Source organism: Calonectris borealis, chromosome 1 (genome assembly GCF_964195595.1).
Source record: "Calonectris borealis chromosome 1, bCalBor7.hap1.2, whole genome shotgun sequence".
Lineage (NCBI taxonomy): Eukaryota > Metazoa > Chordata > Aves > Procellariiformes > Procellariidae > Calonectris > Calonectris borealis.
Genome location: NC_134312.1, coordinates 25021035 through 25045817, shown reverse-complemented (window position 1 = coordinate 25045817; position 24783 = coordinate 25021035). Strand labels below are relative to the sequence as shown.

Here is a 24783-nt window from a genome sequence, read left to right as displayed (position 1 = left end):
GCAGGGGCCTGTAACACCTTCAGTCGTCCCAGCCAGAGCTGTGAGCTTATCTCCAGGCTCTCGCCTTCCTCCTCTCCTGCTCTCGCCTGCCTCCTTTTACACACGTACACAACCTGTCGCAAAGCAATAGCCAGGAAACAAAGCCTCCTCCCTCAGGAGCCTTGCGTGGGTCTTTGCTTGGGGCAGTGACACGTCTCTGTGTTTGGGGTGAAGGTCAATATTATTTACCAAAGATCGTTTATTCCTGATCAGTATCACATGTGATATTTTCTACCCCATATTATTCTCTGTGACTATGGCATGGTTAATAGAAACATTAGTATTTTAGAAAAATGCGGGTGGAGAACATTAACATGGATTCTGTATGTCTTCCACATGACTGACTTCCTGGTGGGTTATATTTTCATAACAGGAAAAAGGTTCTGGCCTATAAGACACATTCTGGCACAAAAAGAGTGAAGTCTGGCAGCTGAGAGCGAGAAGCAGGATTTCCTGGCATCCAGTGGGCCTGGTATCCTAAATGGCAAGAATTTAGGAGTACAGGGAAGACTGGTAAGGGCTCCTTGTACTCTCCAATGACAAGGACGCAGAGTGGTTTAGCTCCTTTTCTATGCCGCCGTGGCGAGGATGTGTGCTACTCTCTCTTCTCCCCACGTGTGCTTTGAAGCTGTCCACGTGGAAAGGATCACTTTCTAGACATCCACACCAGTGCACATGAACAGGCCAGTGGGCTTACTCTTGCTAAAGGCATGATCGCAAATGTCCACTATATTAATGAATGCGGGCTCATTGGTATAAATTTGCATAGATGCACCAGAGCTACCTGCAATGCATGGATTTTCATCGGTGAGAATTTGGGACTAGGTAAGCTTCAGAAGCATCCTATGCTATTGCCATTCGTTTAAGCTGGAGTTTAGTTTCCCAAACCTTTTTGCACTTGGGCTGGGTGAGAGAAGGGTGTCTCTTTCTTTAATGCTTTATTAAAGCTGCTGCTTTCAATATGTACACATGACACACAGGAATATATCTTTCTTGACATAAAACCATTTATCTCAGATTGCTTTTAGCTTTCACATTTGAAGATATAATTTGAGAGTGCCTTGGCATAGATTGACATAAAAGACAATGAGACATGAAAGGCAATCAGGTAAATAAGAAAATTCTTATTTACTAATTTTTACAGTGCTTATTGTCATGGCAGCTTGGCAAGGGATTAGAAAGATTTAAATGTAAATTAGATATGTCATTCTCAAAACTAAAATGACTTAGTTATTCAAAATTGGAGGGAAAAAAATAAGAAAAGAAAAGGCAAAAGAGCCTTCTATGTTGCCTTTAAAAGCTTAGATCTGAGTCCTGGAAGGCACAGAGTGCAATCCACATTGTGGGAGGCCTCCTGTGGGAGAGCCATGCTGCCCATCATAGGATTTCTTTAGCTTGCACAGAGGAGCACAAGTTGGAGGTAACCTTGCATATGCAAATATGCCAGAACAGGAAAAATCAGAACTGCAGGAGTGTGGTGCTGTGTCCAAACTAAAAGCTCTGCAGAGACAGCAACAGCATAGCTGCTCTGCAGAACCGAGCGTGGGACTGAAACCTGCCAGTTTGATCCATGTGGGCTTTCAGGCCTAGAAGGTGCAGTGCAGTACTATTCCACGAAGACACCAGCTCAGATCCTAAAAGTAGTCCAGACCAACTAAAAATGTTCTGTGCTGAATAAATACACTGCAGTTTTTCATGCTTTACCACTTTCAGGACCCGGGCTGGTGTCTGCGTTGCATTGTACCGTGCAGGTAAACTGCTGTATTCGGAAATAAGAAGAAACTCTTCTTTGGGCTCTGTTACACGATACAGACATACCACAGAGTAGTCAAATGCCACAGAGGACAAGGGAAGTTTTCAGAATGACTTTAACTGCTGTAATACAATAGGGGGCTCTGGCGCTTAGACCCCCTGTCTTGCCAGCATTCAGCAGATAACTTCCACCTGGAAAGTTTATGCACATGTAGGAGGGAAAATATTCTCTGAGGTTAAACCACAGTATGCTCCCAAGCTCCCTGGTTTTGTTACATGCTTAACCTGCGTCCTGGGGCAAGGCATGGGAGTGCACTGTTTTCCATGTCTCTTCCCCAGTGCCCTGGTTTCTACGGTAGGGAAACCTGGTGACAAAGGCCAAAATGAGACCATGTGAATTCAGGTCAGATCCCTGACTCAGAGGCTCAGAGAGTAAGATCTGAGGATCTCCATGGTACGTGCTTGTTGATCAGATCTCATGCAGACCTCAGTCCTAGAAAAAGTAAGACTTACAGCATCCCTAGCACCTAAAGTGGCTCCTTCAAGAAAAAGACAACACAGGAGATAGTTGCTTATGATGGCCCACCTCTGTGGGTAGCTGAACCCTGTACCAGATGGGGGGGCTGGTTGGAGTTAAGCCATAGTTCTCCAAAAAGCAGTTTGAATTCTTTAGGTTGGAGCTGACAAAGTACTGTGGAAAATATCTAGAACATCTTGACTAAAGAGAAAGAAGTGGTAAATCGTGACAAAGGCACGTGACAAAGTCATGTCTAAATGGGAAAAGCAAATCCCAGATGCACACAGGGCATGCCAAACATACATGGTGCTAACCAAAACCAAGTGCCACCTGAGCTCCCATAGCTTGCCTGTGAGGGATACAACGCTGCCCGGGTCTGGCTGCGGCTGAGGGCAATGCACACCAACATCAGGAATCCTGGGAGTGCGTTAGGGGAGTCAGCCCCATATTGTGAAGGGCTGAAGGAAAAGAGCATCCTGAGGGATGTAAATTGGAGAACAGGCTCTGTCCCACAGGCATGGTGGGTGAGCATACTATAGAGTAGGGCCTTCTGCCTGGGCGATGTGGAGGTTAAGTCGGGCACTTTGGAGAAAAGGTTGGAGGTGGGGAGTCCCAAACTGTGCTGGAATAGAGAAGAGAAGGGAACCTCAGTGAAGGGTGGGCTTAGGAGAAGGGGATATGGTGTGTACAGGGTAGGATCTGACATGTGTGACTGAGGCTCAGAGGACAGCTGCTGAGAAACAGGTTACCGGTGCCTTAATGCCTTGCTCTGCTGAGAGATGAAGTTCCAGCGTGGGAGGATTCACCTCAGTGGAATCAGACTGGCTGGAGAGCAGGGGCGGTGTGGAGAGAAGGGAAGGGAGACACCACATCCTCAGCTCAGCCCCCTGCCTCCCTTCAGTCCACCGAGGGCCCTCAGCCTTGCAACCCGTTCTGCCAAAATGACAATGTTGAGTTTTGCTGCTGATTAGTAATGGGACCAATTCTTCTGTGCTTCATTCTCGGGGCAGCAAGAGTTCAATTTTTGCCTACGCTGCTTAGAAGCTTTGGGCCACCTCTGCCTTTGCACATTACACACCCTATTTTTTTACTTGTAGCATTCAGTGAGTGGGTGGTATTTGCATATCTTTACCAGCTTCTCTTCCCGTCTGGCTTCAGACACCTCCTCTCTTAGTAGCTGCCAGCTGTGGCTTTTCTGTTTTTCCATCTTCTGCTGCCCCACAGGCAGCATGAACACCTTCCTATTTGTTATATCGAAGTGAAATCAGGAGCCACCCAACAGCCATACCCTTATGATTTGGAGGAGCAGAGAAACATTTAGCACCAGGTTATTGGGTTGAATCCACCTCATTCAGTAGCAACTGGAAATTTTAGTGTCTGCTGATGGGCTGGCAGTTGTGGGGCGTGACACTGGTGGCTCTTCTCCAGTTGCTAATGGACAGATGTCCACATCATAAAAATACAAACAAAATTAACACTTTTGCTGGCAGCCTCAGCAGGGGACACATTCAGCGGGCAGCGAGGCTGTTCTTAACGCGGGGCAATGCCCACAGAGAAGCCCAAGAGTAGTGGAGTGAATGATTTGCAGACCACCCCCCTGTTGGGCTTGTTCTGGGGTTGGGAAGCTTCTGTACCAGCGACTGCAAGTCTTGTTTTGAAATAAATAGTTTGATGATAGAAGCCAGAGGGGATGTTGCTGGTGTCTGAGACAAACTAGTAGTTAATGAGGTGTGAAGAATGATTTGGTCATAGTTCTCTGCATCTCTTCTTTTTCTTTTGTTTCCCATACCTCTGCAGACCCATTTCCATATCTCCTCAGGCTCCTTGGCTTTATTCTATTCCACACCATCACTTCCACCAAGCACAGTAATGCTTCCTTCAGATGCTGAGAATTATTTCACTTATTTAATACTGCAGCCAGCAAGAGCTGGCTTATTCTGGGAGGAAATTCCTATTCGACTGGGGAAGTGGATGCTAGACCACAAAATGAGTGGTAAAGATGCCGGATGGGATTCTGGCTGTAAGACTCCTGTGGAGTGGATCCTGTACCATAAAGATGCAATGTTACAGGAGAGAAAACCGCTGCTACCAGTCAGGTGGAAAAGCCTTGTTGTCTGTAGCTTGGGCTGAAACAGCAATGGCTTTTGCTAACGACCACGAGTCTCTCAATAGTAATTTGACCTATGTAGTCTCATTATCGTGTATCTTATTTTCCTTGTTATTCTGACACATAAAGCTGGCTCCATATTTTCCATGAAGAAGAGTAGTATTTTCTTTTACAAAAATAGCGGGTGGAAGCATTCAACCCAGACAAAAACAAATTTTAGCATTAACATTTAAAATTCCAAGGCTTTATTTTCATTTTTTCTAGACTTCTACTAATCAATATTGTTTTAAAATTCATATGTAAAATAAGAGTAACATACAGTAGCATATTACTGAGGAATGATATTGTGAAAATACATATTTTGAAAAATTCTATTCCATCTTCTTTCTTCATCATAGCAAGCTGCTTTAGAGTATTTTTTCTCCTAATTTTAGAATAGTTTTATAAACTATTATTTTTAAACAATTTTTTCCTAAATTTTTATTCTAAATAATTATTTAAAATCATTGTTTTACAGCTGACCTTAAAAAATAAGATAACTGAATATTTTGACTATTTTGTCACTTTTTGGGATTTATCATTATATATATTTAAGAAGGATATGTCACCGAGTACCAAAAACTTAGTAAAAATATTACACAAAGGAAACATGATGTGTGACATTTAAAATGACAAAATTGTTTCAATATTGAAATGAAAGTCTTGAGACTGAAATCAGTTCCAAATACAAAATTGTTTTTATGCTGAGGGAGAAAAGAAATAGTTTTTAAATTGCCATATGGCAAGTATAACAGAGGGTCCACAGCTCAAAACAGCTCTAACCCGTGGCACTGCCTGCCATCCCATTGCTGTGGGAAGCCCCCAACTCGAAGTGCTGTGTGAGCGTAATCAGAGCTAGGAGTTTAATGACAGATAGTGGAAGATTGTTTAATTACCTTTATTTCTCGACTGCGTCCAGAAGAGGGCAACACAGCTGGTGAAAGGGCTGGAAGGAATGTGCTATGAGGAGCAGCTAAGGACTTCGGGCTTGTCTAGCTTGGAGACAAGGAGGCTGAGGGGCGACCTCATTGCTCTCTCCAGCTTCCTGAGGAGGGGAAGTGGAGAGGGAGGTGCTGAGCTCTGCTCCCCGGTATCCAGTGATAGGACGTGTGGGAATGGTTCAAAGCTGTGCCAGGGGAAGTTTAGACTGGACGTGAGGAAGCATTTCTTTACCGAGAGGGTGGTCCAACACTGGAACAGGCTTCCTAGAGAGGTGGTCGATGCTCCAAGCCTGTCAGTGTTTAAGCAGCATTTGGACAATGCCCTTAATAACATGCTTTAACTTTTGGTCAGCCCTGAATTGGTCAGGCAGTTGGACTAGATGATCATCGTAGGTCCCTTCCAACTGAAAATATTCTATTATTCTATTCTGTTCGATGTTATTCTGTTCTAATGTGGGTGTTAACAAACCCTGCATCGGCATCTGCTAGGGATGCTCCAGTGGTCTTGCCCGAATCTCTATGAGAGCAACCAGAGGGCCAAATGTGGTGCTCGGTTCAGTGATCTCCAAGCTTAGCAACCTCAGTATCCACTCCAGTGGAGGATCTCCTCCTGCGACCTTGTTTCCCGCCCAGCGTGGATGCACTGCCTGGGGGTACTCTATGCTTTGGCAATGCAGAATGCAGTTTTGCTCCCCCCGCCCCCCCCCCCCCCATTTCTGTATAGCCATGAAAAAAACTTTTAGCTCCATCGGTCAAACCACTGCTGCATCAAAAAGCAAAATTAAGTCAAACTATAAAATATTTCTTACTTTAGAAAAAAGAGATCTCTTTCAAAGCATTTGTTTGGCGTTTGTTCAGTAGACTATAAAACATGGTGCAAGATCTCTGACAGGTAATGCGTTGTTATACTAGTTGCTGCAACCAGCTGTGACAGGAGACACCTTTAACCAACTACCCTGTAATTATGCTAAGGTTTTCACCAAATGACAAATCCCAATTGGCTGGGCCAGAGCCCTGCCTTTCCAGACAAGGCTAATTATTTTGTCCACTCACCCGTTCATTCACTCCAGCAAGCCCTGACCTGTGGAATCATGTAGGTGAGTATTTACTGCTTATTTTTGTGTTGCTTAAATTTTTACTATTTTGAAATCTAAATCTCCAAGAGGGAAGGTAAATTTCGGTAGGACTTTTCAGAAAGATTGTTAGGAATCATGAGGTGTAACAACCACTGTTACGAACCATGTATGATACTATCACCTATTTCTCTCTCAGCATGTTTTAACTTTTTTTCATTCCAAGTGATTCATTGAACTATTACACCCACAAAAGATTACTTATACACTCTAACTATATAGCTGTCATAGGTATTGAGTAAAATCATTGTCTTCATATCAACAAAATCGCTAAAACTATCTTACTTTAAATAACGCTTGTTTCAAGCTTTTTAGGTTAAGTTGTTAGTCTAGGCAATTTTTCTCTTGGAGGCGGGAATAGGGAAGAGTAGTCTAATACAGATTTTTGTTTCTTTCGGAGTCTACTAGAATAAACTTCTGCTTGGGGAAGTTTAATAAGAAGTTATTTGTCCCTAGTGAATGCTTCTAGTCAGGGGTGAAAGAAAAGACACCTGAATGTTTTTAGCCTTCAACTCAGGTAAATTATATAAATTATACGTTGCAGTGTAATAGTTATTTTTTGTATGAAGCTACAGATGGCCAAGGCAATCCATGGAATATCCGAGGCAAGAGGCTTGAGTCAGAATTGCTTATAAACAACCGAGCACATGCTGGGCAGTCCCTGCACAGGTGTGGGTTGGTGTGGGTCTCTACTGAAGTTTCCAAGGAGGAGAAGTCTCAGAGAGGGTGAGGACGTGGGCGACGAGAGCCAGGCCTGAATGGCACGTGCTGTCCGAGTCCCAGCTCCCATGGCAAGCGGGCCAAACTCACTCTCTCAGCATGCAAGACATTAAGGCCTTTTATCCTTAAAAATAGTAGACTTCATTGTGTCTCTCAACTTTGCTGTTTAGCCAAAATTTGTGCGGGTTTGCAGGTTATTCCAGTTAGAAGACCCGGTGGTGAGGTCGGGTATCCCGGCTGTTTGTTCGTAAGGACCCGCACCAGCTTTGCCTCCCGAGCAGTGGCAGGTCCAAACAAACAGCAACTGCTGTTTGCTCAGAGCTGCAAGCCTCTGCTTTCCAGCTCCCTCACTGTAAACCCTTTTTCTTAGGTTTCTCCAAGGGTTATGCTAATGTGCTTGCTCAGGCAGGTCCAACTGCGCTCCTTTCTTCTTTTCAGTTGAAACTTAATTCTTTGCATAACCGTTTCCCAAAACAGTGCTTGATAATGCTAATGTCTCCTTTATAAATCACCAGTGTTCTGCATAGCTTTGTACTCACCTTTGTTTTGAGACTTTGACATCTGCTTACCCATCTCTCTCGCTTATCTCTAGGGATGGGTGGCAATTACACTGGCTCCTCGGTATTAGTAGGTTTATCAAAATAACAAAAGACTATGAGGATTGTGAAGAAACAGCAGGTGAAAAGGGACACAGTAGGAAAGAGAAATTATTCTTGAGGGAAGGTTCATTTCTTTACTGCAGTTTCATATTTTCCTCGATTGTATTTATTTATATACAGTCATGTGAGAGAAAGGAATATGGAATGAATTACAGTCCCAGCAGAGGAAGTTTAAGAAGAGGGAGCATTCAGGTATAGCACAAGAGAACTTGAAACCGCATACTGTGAAAACAGATGTTAATATATAAACTGGTACTGAGGTTAATAATACATATTTATTTCCAAGGATAATTCCCTTTGAGGACCCCCCCCCACCACCTCTGCCTCCTGTTGCTTTAGCTATGAAGCGCTGCTACTGAAAATCCAGGAACAACTTTGTCCGTGCAGGTTGGGTTTACTCCAGGGGTACATCTGCTCCCCTGCTTTTAAAAGGGAACATCACTACCATCTTTCTTGAAAAAGATCTTTTTTCAAAATAAGAGGGCATAGTTTTGTAACTGAAACAGTTTCATGTTTGGAATTGGCTGCTGTGTTAATTTTAAAACTGCATTACTTCCAAGGATCAAGCAAAAACCAGTTCTGTCTCTTCTGCAGATGTCCTCTAGAATAGTCTCACTTCTTTCAAAGGCTACTTTTGTATAGTGTAGATAATTTTTTCATATTAACCCCTAGAACAGGGTAACGGTTTGCTGGGAGAAAAAATATATTTTTAACACAGATGTGAAATGCCATTTGCTTTGACCAAAACTGTATTGCAGTTATTTCTGTGCTGCGTGAAGGCTTAGAAGGAATGTCATGTATTTTTATGTTCAGTTCAGACTTCTGGTTTTCAAAATAATACTCCTATGACAGATGATGAACATGTCATTAATAGAGTATTATAATCCTCCATACTACGGGCTCCCTTTGGTACTGTCTACACACTTGTAGCTATAACATTTCTTGTTTGGAAGAGCTTACTGAGAAGATCTAGCAAACTGCTTAGGAAGCCTGGTTTTGTACTGTAATTCCAAGTGCACAGTGATCTGCACTACAGCTTTTTGTAAAAATTGCTGTCCACAAGAGTTTAAAATGGTACTGGAATACAAGATACTGTCGCAAAAAAAACCCACCACACAGGGCATCTTAGGTGGAATTTAAAGCATTATCTTCATGAAACCATTCAAAGATTATTTAATTTACTCAGTTTGATATCCCCATAAAATAGGGGAATCAATGAAAATTTTGCCTACAACTTTGTCAGGTAGTTGGAAGAAAGAACAGGTTGAACATACAGACTAAACCAGAGAAAATAGTGTAGGTATTTTTTTTTTTAGGGCTGCTAATTAGAATTATTCAAAAGGGTTCAGTGTGATACAGTGAAAAATATTTGACTAAAAACGAACCAAAGAAAACCACTAGTTGCTTTTAAAAACTGAGCTGTGATTTGCCCGATATTATACATTAGGTCAGTAGTAGGGTAGTACAGAAATGCGATCCAAATATACTCCCAGGTTGATCTGTGCTTTAATTAGCTGTGTACTAATTGATATTAGTGGTAGATATATGATTATATTTTTATAATATATTGACTAGTAATGCATATTTTCAATGATTTCAAATCTTGCTATAGAGAGTATGTTTGGACTCGTTTTGCCATAAAGCAGTAGAGATTCAGCAGACTGTGAACATTTTGCAGAATAACCTTAGCGAGACAGAATACTCTGCAAAGTGACACGGGACGGACTCTTTATCTTGTCCCTGATTCCTTTGCAATGGATACTGTCATTACAGAATCTGAGTTCTGCCAAGCCTAATTATACAAAATACAGCAAAGGAAATTTTCCAAATACTCTTGGAAATGTGTTCAGACAGTTTATTTGGCTAACTCGCTAAAAAACAAATTAGAACATCAATAAACAGGCTGTTACGATATTAAGAATTTTTATAAAATTGAGAATTAGAACTTGCAAGAGAAAAAAATGTGAATGAAGAGGATAGAGTTTTTCCCAACATTTGAAATCAGTCATGGAACACTGCAGTAATCATCGTAAGACTATAAAAAATAATTGGGACATATTACTAAAAACATATAGTGGACTCATTTAAGCAATTGAACAGTAGCCTGACTAAATTTTTTGCATACACTTTTTTTAAGGGGGGCTGTCTACAACCTGGATGCTCAGCTCCTGACCTTTACATCATTGGCATATTTTGATTTTTTTCCACAGGCAACAGTCAGGAATGCCAGCACAGAAATTTGTTTGGAGGTTTCCTCAGGCTTCAGGTCCTCACGCACTCATTGCCCTGTACTCGGAAACAGAACTCAAGAATGGGAGTAAGCAATGATGAAAGAGATGGTTTGGCAATTCTTTATGATAAGGACAGTCACAGCACTGGGGTGTAGTTTGACAAGCATTTCTGGAATCAGACATGCTGGCTAAACTAGCCAGTTTTGCTGGCTCATGTACTTAGTCATAAAAAAACCCCTTCCTCTCTTTTCTTTTGGCTGAGGTATTTTTAACCTGAACAATTCATTATGTGGCCTCATAAACAGTTGTCCTAGCCCAACTGAGAAGATTATACTGAAGTGAGGGTGGGGTTTTAGAAACCACTGCCAAAATAAGTGCTTACGAAATTCTGACTTTACAGACAAGTGCAGCTTAATGTATTCGTAACAATGAGGCTAAATCCTACTATGCAAAGACCATCCTTCACACTTAATGTTTGATCAGGTTAAACTTGCCATCAGCTGTGCCGCACAGATGGTTCATACTTACAGAGGTGGACCTTCTTTCTGAGGAGCCTCCTATTCCTCACAAGTGTTAATGTTATCCTCACAACACCCGTGTGTGTTTGTGTTAATTGAACATCATTGCCTTCTCTTTTAGAAATGCCAAAATGACCCAAGTGGGGAATGCAATGTAACTACAAGGCTATTCCTCCCTTCCTTCTGTGGCTGTTTCATGACTCTGACACCTGTTTGTAATGAACAAACAGCCTCTAGCCCAGGACATGCACCTCTAAAAAGAGCAGGAGGGTTTAAATCCTCACTAAGTTAAAATAATAATAATAATAATAATCCTCACTAAGTTCCAGCAGGGATACTGTTCCCTTCATCCAGAAGAAGGAGGACCCCTCTAGAACAGAATGTAAGGGAATGGGGCCATTTCTCACAACAGCACCACCTGGGACACCCAAGGACAGGGCAGGAAGGATGTCAGACACATTAAGTATTTTCCACTGATCCACGAAAAATACAAATGTTGACCTCAGACAGCTCTTTGCTAGCAGCGTGGGCTGCTTTGATCCTATTCAGAGAAACTAAGTCTATGGACTGTATCAGTATTGGTGGTACCTTTTTTTTTAAAAAAAAGCTTTGGATTCTGCTTCAGGTTCCAAGTTTAAATATGTCAACACTTAATTAAAAATATCCTTAGTCTGTTCCTCTGCTCCTTATGAGTCTATTCTATTTTTCCTTAGGACTTAATCAGTGCTGATCTCTTCACAGAAGCTGGAGTTGAGTCTTTAGACATCTTTCACAACTTTATATTTTCATAGCCTTCAGATAAAGGAAGATACAAAGCAACTTGTCCCAAGAACTTACAAGTTCTTCTTAACAAGAAGTTACACTGTCTAGTATTATATTTTGTCTGTAATGTTGGGAGTAATCTTTACACTTACGTAGCTAGTGTTTATATGAAAACAAAAGAATTGGGACTAAATCCTTAATATTCCGGTCCCATCTGCCTATTTGACCATGTATCTTACACCACAGCTTTACAGGGATTTAAAGATTTAAATTTAAAGAGCTAGATTCTTCTGCCTCATCAAAAAAACATGCAAACTTCTGTATCCATATTTTCCTCAGCACAGGGAAAAGATCAAACAATCTTCACATCAGTATTTTCTGTTATTTTATGTCATTTATTAATAGGCAGTAACACACACATTGTTTGCAATACAAGAGACAGTTAATAAACACTTGAAAACTGTCATCTGTAACCTAAAATGATAATTATATGCATGATCTCAGGCTTACAATCGTTCTTAAATGCTGTTCTTCAACCAGATACCACAACTCAGTAACACACGTCTTCTCCCTCAGAAGTCATGAAGGGCACCCCCGCTTTCTCAGTGTTCAAACTAAAACAGGGAAAGTGTGAGATTTTGTGGACTTTTGCTTGAAATTTGAGAAGCGTGGTTAAGACTACTAACATAAGAATGTCAGATACTGGTTGCGCTTATTGGCTTAAGTTTATTTTTAATGTTAGAGGAACTGACTTGACTAAGCAATTTCTAATTATTTCAAGGCTAAACGTGGACTCTCATGTCTAATTTTCATAAAAAACCCAAGCTAAATTCTTCTAACATTTAGTGGCACTTCTTGAATATAAGCCAAACAGCATAATCAGTGATTTTTAATGGGACACATCATCTGGTTGTGATGCATAATATTTGTGTGAAGTTCTAGCATATGTATAGTACTCCTCTTCCTTTTATTTTCTAACTGTGTTTGGCCAAGTGGGGCATTTTTTTTCAGGGTCACGTGGCATGGCCCAGATCTATGACTGTGTAGCTACCAAAATATGGGAGCACACTTGCATTTTCAGTCATGTGTGTTTCTACAGTCCAGTTTATGCTGTGAAAAATGCTGAAATAATTAAACCAAGAAAATTCATATGATTACATTCTAATAAGTAACCTTTACAAATGCCAAATTCAGGGAAATGTAAAGCATAAGCTATTTCCTTAGACTGAGGGCATTTAGATCCATCAGTATGTACTTCTAGTCAGATAGCCCCAGCGCAATTAGTGTTAATATATTGTAAAGCTATTGACTTTTTGACAAAGACAAGGGCAGCTTTATGACTCAGCTCACTCAGACCGACATTCAAGGAGACTGAAAAGAGTAACATTTATCAAAGCTGTCATCATTAGGCTGGGCCAAAGGCAATCCTTTTAACTGGAAACTATCAAGTAAAATAATCTATTAACTTATACCCAGCAGAGCAAGATTTGGAGGAGAACTGTTTCCCAACAATCAGTTAAACTAAACTTTTCAAGATTAGCCAATAATAAAGAAGTTCTAGCTAAACCAGTAAATATAGTATTCAAAACAATGCTTTCCTCTTTTCTTCTACATCAAATCAGCCTATTACTGAAATCCACTTATAGAAAAAGCTTACAAAGAACAAAATTTGTGTCCTGCAACTTTCTGACTTTGATGGAGGCAAGAAATCTTTCATAACCAGAGCCAGAAGCATAGTAAAAGCTGAACTGCTCCTACACATTCTTTCTGAGGTGATGCCATTTTGTTATGACAAAACCAATACATAAAGGATCACTGTCCTGGCAAATGTCAGTGTATCTCAGCTCTTTATGTGTGATAATTTTATTTCATTTTACTAAGCTGTATTTGCATAAGTGGAAAATATTTTCCTCCAGAATTTCTGTACAGAATTCTTTTAGTTTGTCCTGGAAGTCTCAGTCTGTACCATCTCAGAAAATGTCACTTTGGATAATGAAAGCGCCAGCAATGGGAATGTTCTGTGGGACCTCATAGTTACAAACAGGGAAGGTGAAGGTTGTGGGCAGTCTTGGCTGCAGTGACTATGAGATGGAAGAGTTCACGATCCTGAAAAAGGGAACAAGGCAAATGGCAGGATCACAACCACTGACTTCAGGAGAGTGCACTTTGGCATCTTCAGGGATCAGCTCGGAAGAATCCCATGGGAGACGGCCCTGGAGAGACGAGGCGTCCAGGAGCTGGTTGATTTTCAAGAATCCCCTTTTCCAAGCTCAAAACCAGTCCATCTCCACATGCAGGAAATCAAGCAAAGGCAAGAGGAGCTCCTGACAAAACTCAGACATAAAAAGGAAGCAAACATGAGGTGGAAGCAGAGGTAAGTGAACTGGGAGGAATACAGAGACACAGTCTGAGCATGTAACGATGGGGTTAAGAAAGCCAAAGTCCACCTGGAGTTGAATCTGGCAAGAGATGTGAAGGGCAAATGAAGGGCTTCTACAGGTCTATCAGCAACAGAAGACCAGGGAAAATGTGGGCCCAGTGCTGAATGGAGCAGGAGATGTAGCGGCAAAGGACATGGAAGAGGCAGAGGTACTCAATGGCTTTTCCACCTCAGTCTTCACTGGAAAGACTAGCCTTCTGGGATCCCAGGCTCCTTAGACCCATGGGAAAGGGAGACCCATGGAGGGAGGAAGACTTACCTGCAGTGGAGGAGAATCAGGTTAGGGAACATTGGAACAAACTGGACATACACAAGTCCATGGGGCATGATGGAGGAGCTGTATGTGCTGAAGAAGCTGGCTGATGTCCTTGTAAGGCCACTCTTGATAATCTTTGAAAAGTCATAGTGATTGGGGGAGGGTTCTGAGGACTGGAAGAAAGCAAATATCACTCCAATCTTAAAAAAGGCAAAAAAAGGGAGGATCCAAGGAACTATAGGCTGGTCAGCCCAGCCTCACCTGAGATGTTGACAGAGCAAATAATTCTGGAAAACATTTCCAAACATTAAGGACAAGAATGTGATTGGAAGTAGTCAGCATGGATTAACAAACAGGAAATCATGCCTGTCCAACCTGACTGCCTTCTACAAAGAGATGACTGGCTTGGTGTATAAAGGGAGAGCAGTGGATATTGTTGATTTTGATTTTAGTAAGGCTTTCAACACTGTCTCCTGTAACATTCTCACTGATTAAGTACAAGCTAGATAAATGGACAGTGAAACTGAAAACTGGCTGAACTTCCAGGCTCAAAGCGTTGTGATCAGTGCCAGGAAGTCCAGCTGGAGGCCCATCAAAGTCCAGCTGGAAGCCTGTTTCTAGTGATGTACGCTAAGGGTTCATACTGCGTCCAATACTATTGAACATCTTGATTAATTATCTGAACAGTGGGACAGAGTGCTCCCTTGGCAAGTTTGCAAACAATGCAAACTTAGGGAGGAGTAGCTGATACACCAGAGGATCATGCTGCCACTTAGAGGGACCTCCACAGGCTGGAGAAACAGGCTGACAGGAACCTTATGAAGTTCAACAAAAACGAATGCAAAGTCCTGCACCCGGACAGGAATAAACCCATGCACCAGTACAGGCTTACTGGTGGGCCAGCTGGCTGGAAAGCAGTTGTAGAAAAGGCTCTAGGAGATTGTGGTGGGTACCAAGTTGACTAGAGTGAGCAATCCGTCGTTGCAGCAACGAAGACCAACAGCCTCCTGGGTGGCATTAACAAGAGTATCCTTCACCAACAGGTCAAGGAATGTATTTATTCCCCTCTTTTTAGCTCTGGTGATGCCACACCTGGAGTGCTGTGTTCCACCCCTGGGCTCCCCAGTACAAGAAAGAAATGCAACATACTGCAGCAAGTCCAGTAAATTGCTACAGAGATGAGTAAGCGATTATAGCATTTGTCATATGAGGAGAGGCTGAGAGAGCTGAGATTGTTTAGCTCAGAGGAGAGATGGCTTTTTCCTGCTGTCATCTCTGGGCAGTTGGGGGAAGTGCATGAAGCCCTATTTTCTACAAGTCTCATCAAGCAGATGCCATGCAAATGAGGTATTGCTCTTGGAGCAATTTCAATGAACAGAGCATACCTTCTTTCCTGGTGATCGGATCTATGACCTAAGCCTAGCTTATGAAACCGCTTCTTGGCAAGGTTTCTTTAGTTATCACATCAGCAGTTGTGAATGGTGAAATATCTGTATGGATGTTTAGACTTCAGTCCAACTGCTGCTTCTTTAACAAGAACTTGTTTGCCTCCTGTGATTGTAAGACTTTTGTAAGATGAAAGTGAAATGGATCATCAAAGGCTAGGTGAGGGAATCCAAAACAGAACTGTGAGAACTCCTGTCTACTGCTGCTTGTTCATCATCCCAAGAGAACCAAAGAGCTTGATCATGAAAGAGGATCCAACTTTTTTTTTTTTAATTAATATGGAAGCAATAAGCAGTCATCATACACACCTCTTGATCCTAGGGTCTCAGGTATCTGCAGTTTCACTTTTCCTTTACAGCTCTTGGCCCTTCTGACTGATAGTTTAGCCTTCAAACCATTGGTTTTCATTTCTTCCAAAATGCTGATGAAAATTTGTCCATTGAAGAAAGAGTGAAAATCTTTACCGTAAAGGGGCGGGGGCGGGGAGGTAAACCAAACAAAGTATGGAACTACATTTGACCAGAGCTCAGCTATTTGCGAAAGGCCATGGAGAACTCTTTGCAGATATGCGCATAACACTGAGGACACTCAAGTGTAGGACAAAAGCAATTTGTATTAATAGGTTGAGGGAATGAGGACGGCAGGACCAAAATCCTAGCTGAAAGTTTTGCTGGCCTGTGGAATAGAGGTGCTGAGGGCATTCCGGGTAGAGAATGTAGAATGTGCTTTAAGTTCCTTAACTTATGGTGAGAAACTGGGCTCTAGGGGCTCAGGGGCAGTGCGACTGAGGAGACAGAGTTGTTGTCATGGCTGGTAGGAGGAAGCTGTTGCAGTTCTAACTCTGCTGTATGTTGCACCTCACCACCTATGCTACATTTTACTTCCCTTCCTTACCTGTCTTTCATATACCTGCAGATGAGTTCTGAAGGGATGTCTGATACTGCACGGTTGTACTTTCTGCTCCTTCTACTTGCACTTCCTATTCCAGGACTGTAAGCTTCTGTTCTGAAAAAAAAATTCCTCCTCTGCTGCCAAACCCTCTTCCAAGAACCCTTGCTATTGGTGCTTGTTTGCCACTTTTTCAGCTGTGTCTTTGAGTAGCTGGTTTTATTCACACGTGCTGGCACCTCTAAGCTAAGAAAATTGAATTGGCTGTTGTTCCCTCCTCAGCTAGGTTGGGGACCCGGCACAAGGAATGGCTAGCAGCTCTGTGCTGCTCCACTGACACGATGACCAAGAGCTGGCAGCATGCCCAGGAAGAAAAACATTAAAAAAGAATAAAAGGGAAAATATCCCTACTGCCTGTTGGCATCCAAAGTGATGGATGAGGAAGAAGCAAAGTGGAGTCTGTTAAATAGACTTGCTAATCTGGGAAGCTAAGTGTCTGGGTTCTGGCATTTTTTGAAAAGCCCTGCAGTGCAAAACTCCTCCTCTGGGAAACTTGACTCCTAGAGATCTCCTCCTTCAGTACTTTTCTGTTTGTCCTTGATTTCCTCCTAGTCCTCAGAAGAGGCAAGCTACTCTCGAATGAAGAATCCCAGAATCATCTCTAGACAGTGTTATGTCCGTGACCAGAGACAGAATCTAGTCCATCTGTTGACATAGATTCTTTCACTGTTTTGGTCCCCCAAAGGCCTAGATTTCACCATTCTGGCAGAAGCTATGCTGCTATGCTATCAGTCACACTGCTCTGCCTCCCCCCCCCCGCCCCGATAGTTCTTTTCACTCATGCTTTTCTCCCACAATCAAAGCAAATCTGGAGTTTTCAGTAGATACAGATGTGATCAAACTCAGTGAACACGCAGGGAATTTCATTGTACTACTACTGCAACGATCTCTGCTGTGAACCTGGCTTGATGCTGGATTTAGGAAGTTTCAAGTCTCCATCTACCTCTCATTATACTTTTTTAGGTATGCAACAATTTGATGGATGAAGGTGTTCTGCCATTTTATTGAAACAAATTAAAGAAAAGTCATGCAACCAGAGGGATGATGAAAAAATGCAAATGGAAGACAACTGCAACTTGTTGTCTGTACGCACTGTTGGGGGAAGAGATCTATGATTCTGTGCCCGTACTGCTTATAAATTTTACACTAAGTAGTCACAGAAAAGACAAACAGAGGGAAAGAGATAATTCAAGGTGTAGGGACCAGAGATTTGCGGTTTCCACTCCTAGCTGAATTCAGTAAATGCAAACCAAAATCTTGTTTGCCTTTTTTAATCTGTCCTCAGAGATTTTACATCTCCAGCCACCCTGTGGCCCACTTCATGGTGACTCCTATATTTTCATGCACGTATTTTCTTATATACTTCTTAGATACTCTATGGCCTGATCATGAGGTCTCTATGGAAAGTGACAGATCCAGGTTTGAACCATTTCAAAATCAGGAGGAAAGTGGATTCAGGTGAGTTACTGCACAGAGGAATGCTTTAGCTACTGGGCTACTATGCTGACCACACCATGACTACCACCACTACCATTACATTCTTGAATAAAAGTGCGACTGCTCACTTTGGGTGTACGGACAACCTCAGCTTTCCTAATGAATTACACAATTACACTGCTGGGCAGACTTGGACTTGGAGTCACTTAATCTGTAGATCTCAAATGGCCTCAAGCAACATATAGATGGCCATATACCAAGATGATATACAGCTTTTGAGTCTGTTTAAAAGAGCTCTGGATAGAAGATAGAGTGCCTATAATATTTCAGATACCTCACTGAGTTAAATAAGTGTCCATGGATTGTTTTCTTGCATGTGTACAACAGTCCAGGTTCCAGTTTTGTGTTATCTTGTATCTTCCCTTAAGTGCTCTGTAAAATTAGTGAATTAAGACCTAGAAACTTTATTTTGAGATAGGTGAGAAATATTACATATAGATTACTGTTGATTAAGAGAAGACATTGTGAGACTGCTCACGTTTACAGACATCAGTCACTGGCACAAGCAGGATAACTACCGAGCATACTCACTGGACACCATTCCATTACCGGTTTTACATCTACTTTTTATGTATATACGATTTTATAGAGAGAGAGTTTACTTCCTCTATGATTGTACATTGTGCTTTTCCTTCAAAGGGACTTTTATTCAAAGATTACAATGTATTAAAAATCACAAATGGTATTTCTTTCATGGTTAGAAATGAAATATTTATCATCTTTTACTTTATCTACATTTGTTTCTTTTTCTCCATTAGGTCTCAGAAGTTGTTGAAAGGTTTCTTGCAGTCTGAAATGACAGAGAGCCTCGTACAAAGGACACCCTTATTTCACACCTAAGGAATATTGCTTAATAGGTGTTAATCTGAAGAAATATATTGTATGGTAAAGCTTTTGACAGACTACCAACCTTCTGAACACCCAGAGAGCATTTAATTTTTGTCTGATCAGAAGCACCTAATGTCACTGCACATGCTACAATGGAAACTCTAAGACAAATACAAAGTTTTGGTGTCTGTGTTACCTGTACATATTCTATAGCATCTGGTATGGTGTTCGCCACTCTTCTAGTTTCTTGCTGCTCATCTCTGAACATAAGAGCTCGTCCACTTGTTTCTAATTCACCTTTCCTTTCTATCTGGAATGCTCCTACAGAACTTTGTGCTGAAAGGACTGGAGTGCAGCTGGACATGACATTTTTTTCTCTCATTGGAAGCACACTGAAGACATCCATTGGGCAAAACATCACTCTCTTCTATCCAGACAGGCTTGGCTACTATCCTTACAAAAATGAAGTCACAGGAGAGGCATTCAATGGAGGACTCCCCCAACTCTCGCTGCTGGAGAATCATTTAAAAAAAGCCAAAGAGGACATCCAGTTCTATATTCCTTCAGATGAACAGTTTGGATTGGCTGTCATTGACTGGGAAAATTGGAGACCTGTGTGGATAAGGAACTGGGGATCAAAAGACATTTATAGACAGGAATCCATTGAACTGGTTCAGCAGAGAGACCTCAGTCTATCAGAAGCCGAAGCCAGGACTATAGCTAAAATGGAATTTGAAGCTGCAGCAAAATCAATTATGTTGGAATCTTTAAGACTGGGCATAGAAATGAAGCCAAATCGTCTGTGGGGATATTACCTTTATCCAGACTGTTATAACTACGATTACAAACAAAACCCACATAATTATACGGGAACCTGTTTAGATATTGAAATAGAAAGAAATAATGAGCTTAATTGGTTGTGGGAAGAAAGTACAGCACTTTACCCATCTGTTTATCTAGAGACAGCCTTAAGATCTTCCAGAAATGCCCAACTCTTTGTTCGCAACAGAGTTCAAGAAGCCATTAGAATTTCATATATCTCTAATTCTACTCATCCTCTTCCAGTTTTTGTATATACACGACCAGTATTCACAGATGTCTATGAGGAATATCTCTCCCAGGTGAGTGGAGCTAGACCTTAAATATTTCAAATTTAAGTGGAAAGAAATTACCAGGTGACATTTATTTAGCAAATATGCTAACTCCTATCAGAAAAAAGTGTGTAGATTTTGTATAAAATATTAAATCAATCCACCACAGAAATTTGATCAAATGGAACACTAAAAGGTCTATTTTCAAACATTCCTCAGGATATTTATCAAATAGTGTTTTATTCTCTGAATAGCTCTCACATGTAACAAAATATTACAAAGCTAGAAAGCATGTTTAGTACATTAAGTAAGAGGAAAGAAATTTGAGTAACCTCTTCCAAAGAGAATTAGTAAAACTGGGCTAGTCTAATGTCTGCTTTTTAGGTTATAAGAAAAAAAACAATAAAAGGGAGTCTTTCTTTTCCTTAAAAAAGAGTTTAAAAGCTAGTGAGAAAATTCTGTCCTTAGCTGTACTCGAGTAGCTTTCTAAACGGTATTTCAGCATCTCATGGGTTAGTCAAGGTTAGGCTTGATTAAGGTCTAATCATATTGCACTTCTGGCTACACTCTTCCCTTCATATTTTTATATACACCCACCCTATGAGAGATACCCCCAATCTGGGGCATCTCTTCCTGGTCATCCAGGCCATGAGGAAGGGGAAGTTAGAGGCTGTGGTCCTGGTGACTGCATTGTGTCTGGTGTCCTCTCACATCCTGGACAGACCATCACCAGGCATTGCCCCCCAGCTCCTTCAGGGAGCAAGGGGTGCTGCCAGGGTCCCTGCTGGGCTCCCAGTTAATCATTTAAATCCTGTAATCCTTACATTCTTCCTTTTCATGTGTTGTGGCGCACAGTAAGTTGTTTTTTCTCTTGTTCTTTTTCTACCCATAGTCCTCTCCCATCCCAGTCAGGCTTTAAGATTTTGTTAGGGCTGAGCTAATAGCTGACCCTAAAAGGAGAACTGAACAGAAAAAAATTTCCCAAATCAATCTCTGTAAAGGGCCAGAGCCATTCTCTGGAGAAAAGAGATTCCTCTTGGTGAAAGCTTTCTCTTGCTACCTTTCTGCTTCAGCACTTCCTGGTAACTGAAATTAAATTTAAAAAAAAAAAAAAGAAAAAAAAGAGCTGTGCTTTTCAGCCTCTGCTTCAGGTAGCATTACTGAAACCAGTTACTACCAACTCTGAGTGGCCAGGAGGCAATGCAGCAAAATAAAACTTTAAATGGTTGGAGGAGTGTATGTCATATGCCTAACCACTGCCGCAGTTTTACAGCCTTGTTTTTCTAACCAGATGACATGCATAAATTGGATATAGTTGGCAACATTTTCTGGCATCACCTGTGCAACCCAATCCCAGAATAAAATAGTATAATTGAAAGCAGAATGTTTGCATCGTGTGTAATTGCTTGCTGTCTTCAAAGTAGTTATTTTGGATATGTAATTTACTACACGCATTATACGTTTTGCCTTTAGGTAACAGCTTACTTACATTAGTATGATTCTTTGCACATTTCCTCTCAGGATGACCTGGTAAACACCATTGGAGAATCTGCTGCACTGGGTGCTTCTGGAATTGTGATCTGGGGTGATATGAATTTAACACAAAATAAGGTATGCCAGATTAATTATTATATGACATTTTTAAAGAGCAATAAAGTGAAAAGGATATAAAGCATTATGATTACTTACATCATATCTTCTACTTTTAAAATGATGACTCCATATTGCCAGCAGTCTTCTCTAGTTAAAAACAAGCACATCTGAGGCTTATGAATATTGTCATTGACTACACAGTAATAGAGTTCAATCTTTTAAAATATCAGTGTTGGCTCTGAGTAACTGGACAAGCTACCATGGTAACTGTAGGCAAGCTAGTACTTGTTTGGTTAATGTAAGGGAAGAATTCCTATATTACATTCCAGTCATGAGGTACAGAAAAAATTACTTGTGCTTGCCCAGAACAATTTTTAAAAGACCTTTCTGCTTTTTAAAGTGGTGCACATAGCAGTAATATTTAAAGCACTAGGAGGAGTCAGTCTGCGAAATTTCAACTCTAGCCTGTTCTGTGTGTTCTAAGTAGTACTTCTATTAATTTCATTGTAAGAAAGATCTGAGTCAGAAGAGGAAAAAAAATTCCAATTTGTTTTAGGAAGGTCAAATACATAGTTTGAGAAACATTGTTATAAGGATGTTCAAATAAATCTTTCGAACTAGCTCATTCATACCCAGGCAAGCTAGAAATAATAAACTACTGTATGGGAAGACTCTTCTGAAATCTTTTAAGAGCAAAGAAATGAAACTCTTCAGCACTGCTGGGCCTCCTGTCACAGAAAACATGGCCAAATAAACCTCTGCAGCTCTGGAAGGGTCACATTCCCAAAAGCATCCCACTTTGACTATTTTTTTGTATGTGCCTGCCTTTGAGAAAGCGTATCAGTTGCACCTGAAGCTTTTTTGCCCATTACCCCAATACCAGAACATAGAGGAGCAACAACTTTTATTGCTTGCATTTTGAGATTTGTATGAGCAAATGAATTTTCCACAGCCCGGTCAGACTATGTATTTGTGAACTAATCGCACCTTTTTTTTTTTACAGCTATTGCAGTCAGTAGCCTTTCAGCAATGAAATATTACTGTGAGCCTTACTTCTGCAAGAATTGCATCAACCAAAATTTTCAGGCAGGGTTTTTATATATACCTAAAAGAAAAACAAAAAACGTACATATACCTCAGATTCACTGAAGTGATCTCCACTGTAAATATTGGCTGTATCTATGTGTGATATTAGGCAAATGCCCTAAGGAGACATAGCATCAGAAACAAAGAAAGAATTCCCAAAGCCTCTGGTTATTAAACTGTGCCAAGCACACACAGAATATATGCCAACTTCATGATCAATTAGAATGATCAATTCTCTTAGCATACTTTCCATTTGACCATCTTCCCAAAATGCTTTCCATTCAAAAATGCCATGAAAGCTCCCTACTCCTGCAGCCTAGCTATTCAGGTCAGGGGAAAATTGAAGAGTCTCACAGAGATGATTTGATACAAAAATTATTTGTTCAGGCTGAAGAAGTGAGATTTTTTTTCAAGATCCCTTCAAACCACATAAAAAGGAACTTTGATCCTTCATGTAACTTCTTTAAATGCATCTGATTCAAAATGCTACATCAAACATACAGATAAAACGAAAGCTTAAAGTTGTCTGCTTTCTGATACAAGTGCTTTCATAACATCTCCAGCAACCACCCAACATAAATTTGCTGTGATCCTTGAGCTATATAGCAACTTCTTAGATAAACTTGCTTCCAACAACCAGTTATAACTATTATCAAAACCTCAGGAGAAACATTCATAGATATCCACTATGGTACTGTTATTAGAATGACAGCATTTTAATAGTTTCCATACTAAACACTGCAGATATGATGCTCTTTTCACAGAACACCTGTAGGACTCTGGACAACTACCTTAGGAGGACTTTGACCCCATACCTCATCAATGTCACGATGGCAGCCAGAATCTGCAGCCAAGTGTTATGCAAAGACTCCGGTGCTTGCGCACGGAAAAAATGGAATTCCAGTGACTATCTTCACTTGAACCCTGAGAATATTGTCATTCAAATGACAAAGGATGGAAAATACACTCTGCAAGGGCAACCAGCGTTTCAGGATCTGCAAACATTCATAGAAAAATTTGATTGCCACTGTTACGCAGGGCACAGTTGTGAACCTAGAGTTGATATAAATGACATCCATTACCTCCATGCTTGCATTTCAGAAGATATTTGCATTCACATATCCTCAAATTCACTTTCTAATATAGAAGCCTTTGAAGAAAAGATCCTGTCTAACAGAACTGTATTTTCATTTACCTCTCAGAGTAAGGTGACATTATCTACACATCCTGAAATAGAAGATTTTCAATCTACCTTCGGAAATAATATACTCAATATAACAACTGCAGAATATAACACTGTCACAGCTGCCACTGGGTATGATTTAGAAGCAAATGATACTCGTACTTTCAGTAGTTCTTCATCCTATAAGATAAGGATGTTTAATCTGTTTTGTTTAATTCTGATTTTCAGAACCTTAATATAAATGACCCATAAAAGTGACAATATTCTTTTCCCTGGCTGTGTTTGAAATTCTAAAGGTTTTATTTACACAGAAAAATCATTCCTGAAAGGCATAAAACAGCTGCAGCTCTGTGGGCTTATCTGTATCAGGTAACCTTTTCTATTCCATAGGTGACATTTCAGCTTGAATGTATTTCTTCAGTTTAGTTCTATAAACTACTATTTGTGCCAAAGATATACTGGTATGTATATACTGTTACCATATGAAAGGATAATCCAGGATAAGGAATATTTTTTTACAGTTTACATTTTTAACAGTTATATTTGAAAAAAAGAAAGTTGTTGATAATGCTGTTTTGTATACTTCAAATTAAGCCAGTTAAATACATCTCAACCTGGATTTCATCGAGTCTCAGTTGTCAACAGGTTTGATGCTGTATGCAGGAATTAATTTCATTCCGTATAAAAATTAGCTCTTAAAAGTATTTGGCTTAACTTTAGACCTGTGAGACTTTGCAACATAAAATTTATCTGATTAATGTAATGTTTCTCCATTTTTCACAATATCTACAGGGACACTGTGGTTTTTCTTTTAATTAAATATTTGTAACTCCTAAAAGGGTTCTAACTTTAATGTAAATGTTGACTTCAAATATTACAGCTTCATTATTTAAAATTTGAGCTGGAGTGGTTTATCCTTCTTTCTTTCTCCTCCTCTTCTTCTCCCCAGCCCTCCCCCTTATTTCAGATGTCCCCTCCTTGGCTTTCAGTTGTTTTG

General features: G+C 40.7%; 1 protein-coding gene across 1 annotated transcript; it reads left to right on the top strand.

The window, feature by feature from the left end:
* The first annotated feature begins 18985 nt into the window (after window positions 1-18985).
* On the top strand, window positions 18986-24027 carry SPAM1 (sperm adhesion molecule 1). The gene is made up of 3 exons (XM_075146732.1): window positions 18986-19954; window positions 21446-21535; window positions 23368-24027. Exons 1-3 carry the CDS (start codon window positions 18986-18988, stop codon window positions 24025-24027), a joined length of 1719 nt encoding a protein of 572 aa, XP_075002833.1.
* The last annotated feature ends 756 nt before the right edge of the window (window positions 24028-24783 follow it).

Bases quoted from the DNA above. Each gene is read 5' to 3' on its own strand.
- SPAM1 (XM_075146732.1), top strand. From the start codon at position 18,986: ATGGAAACTCTAAGACAAATACAAAGTTTTGGTGTCTGTGTTACCTGT. The intron at 19,955-21,445 runs GTGAGTGGAGCT...ATTTCCTCTCAG, and splicing joins ATGAGGAATATCTCTCCCAG to GATGACCTGGTAAACACCAT. The intron at 21,536-23,367 runs GTATGCCAGATT...CTCTTTTCACAG, and splicing joins TGAATTTAACACAAAATAAG to AACACCTGTAGGACTCTGGA.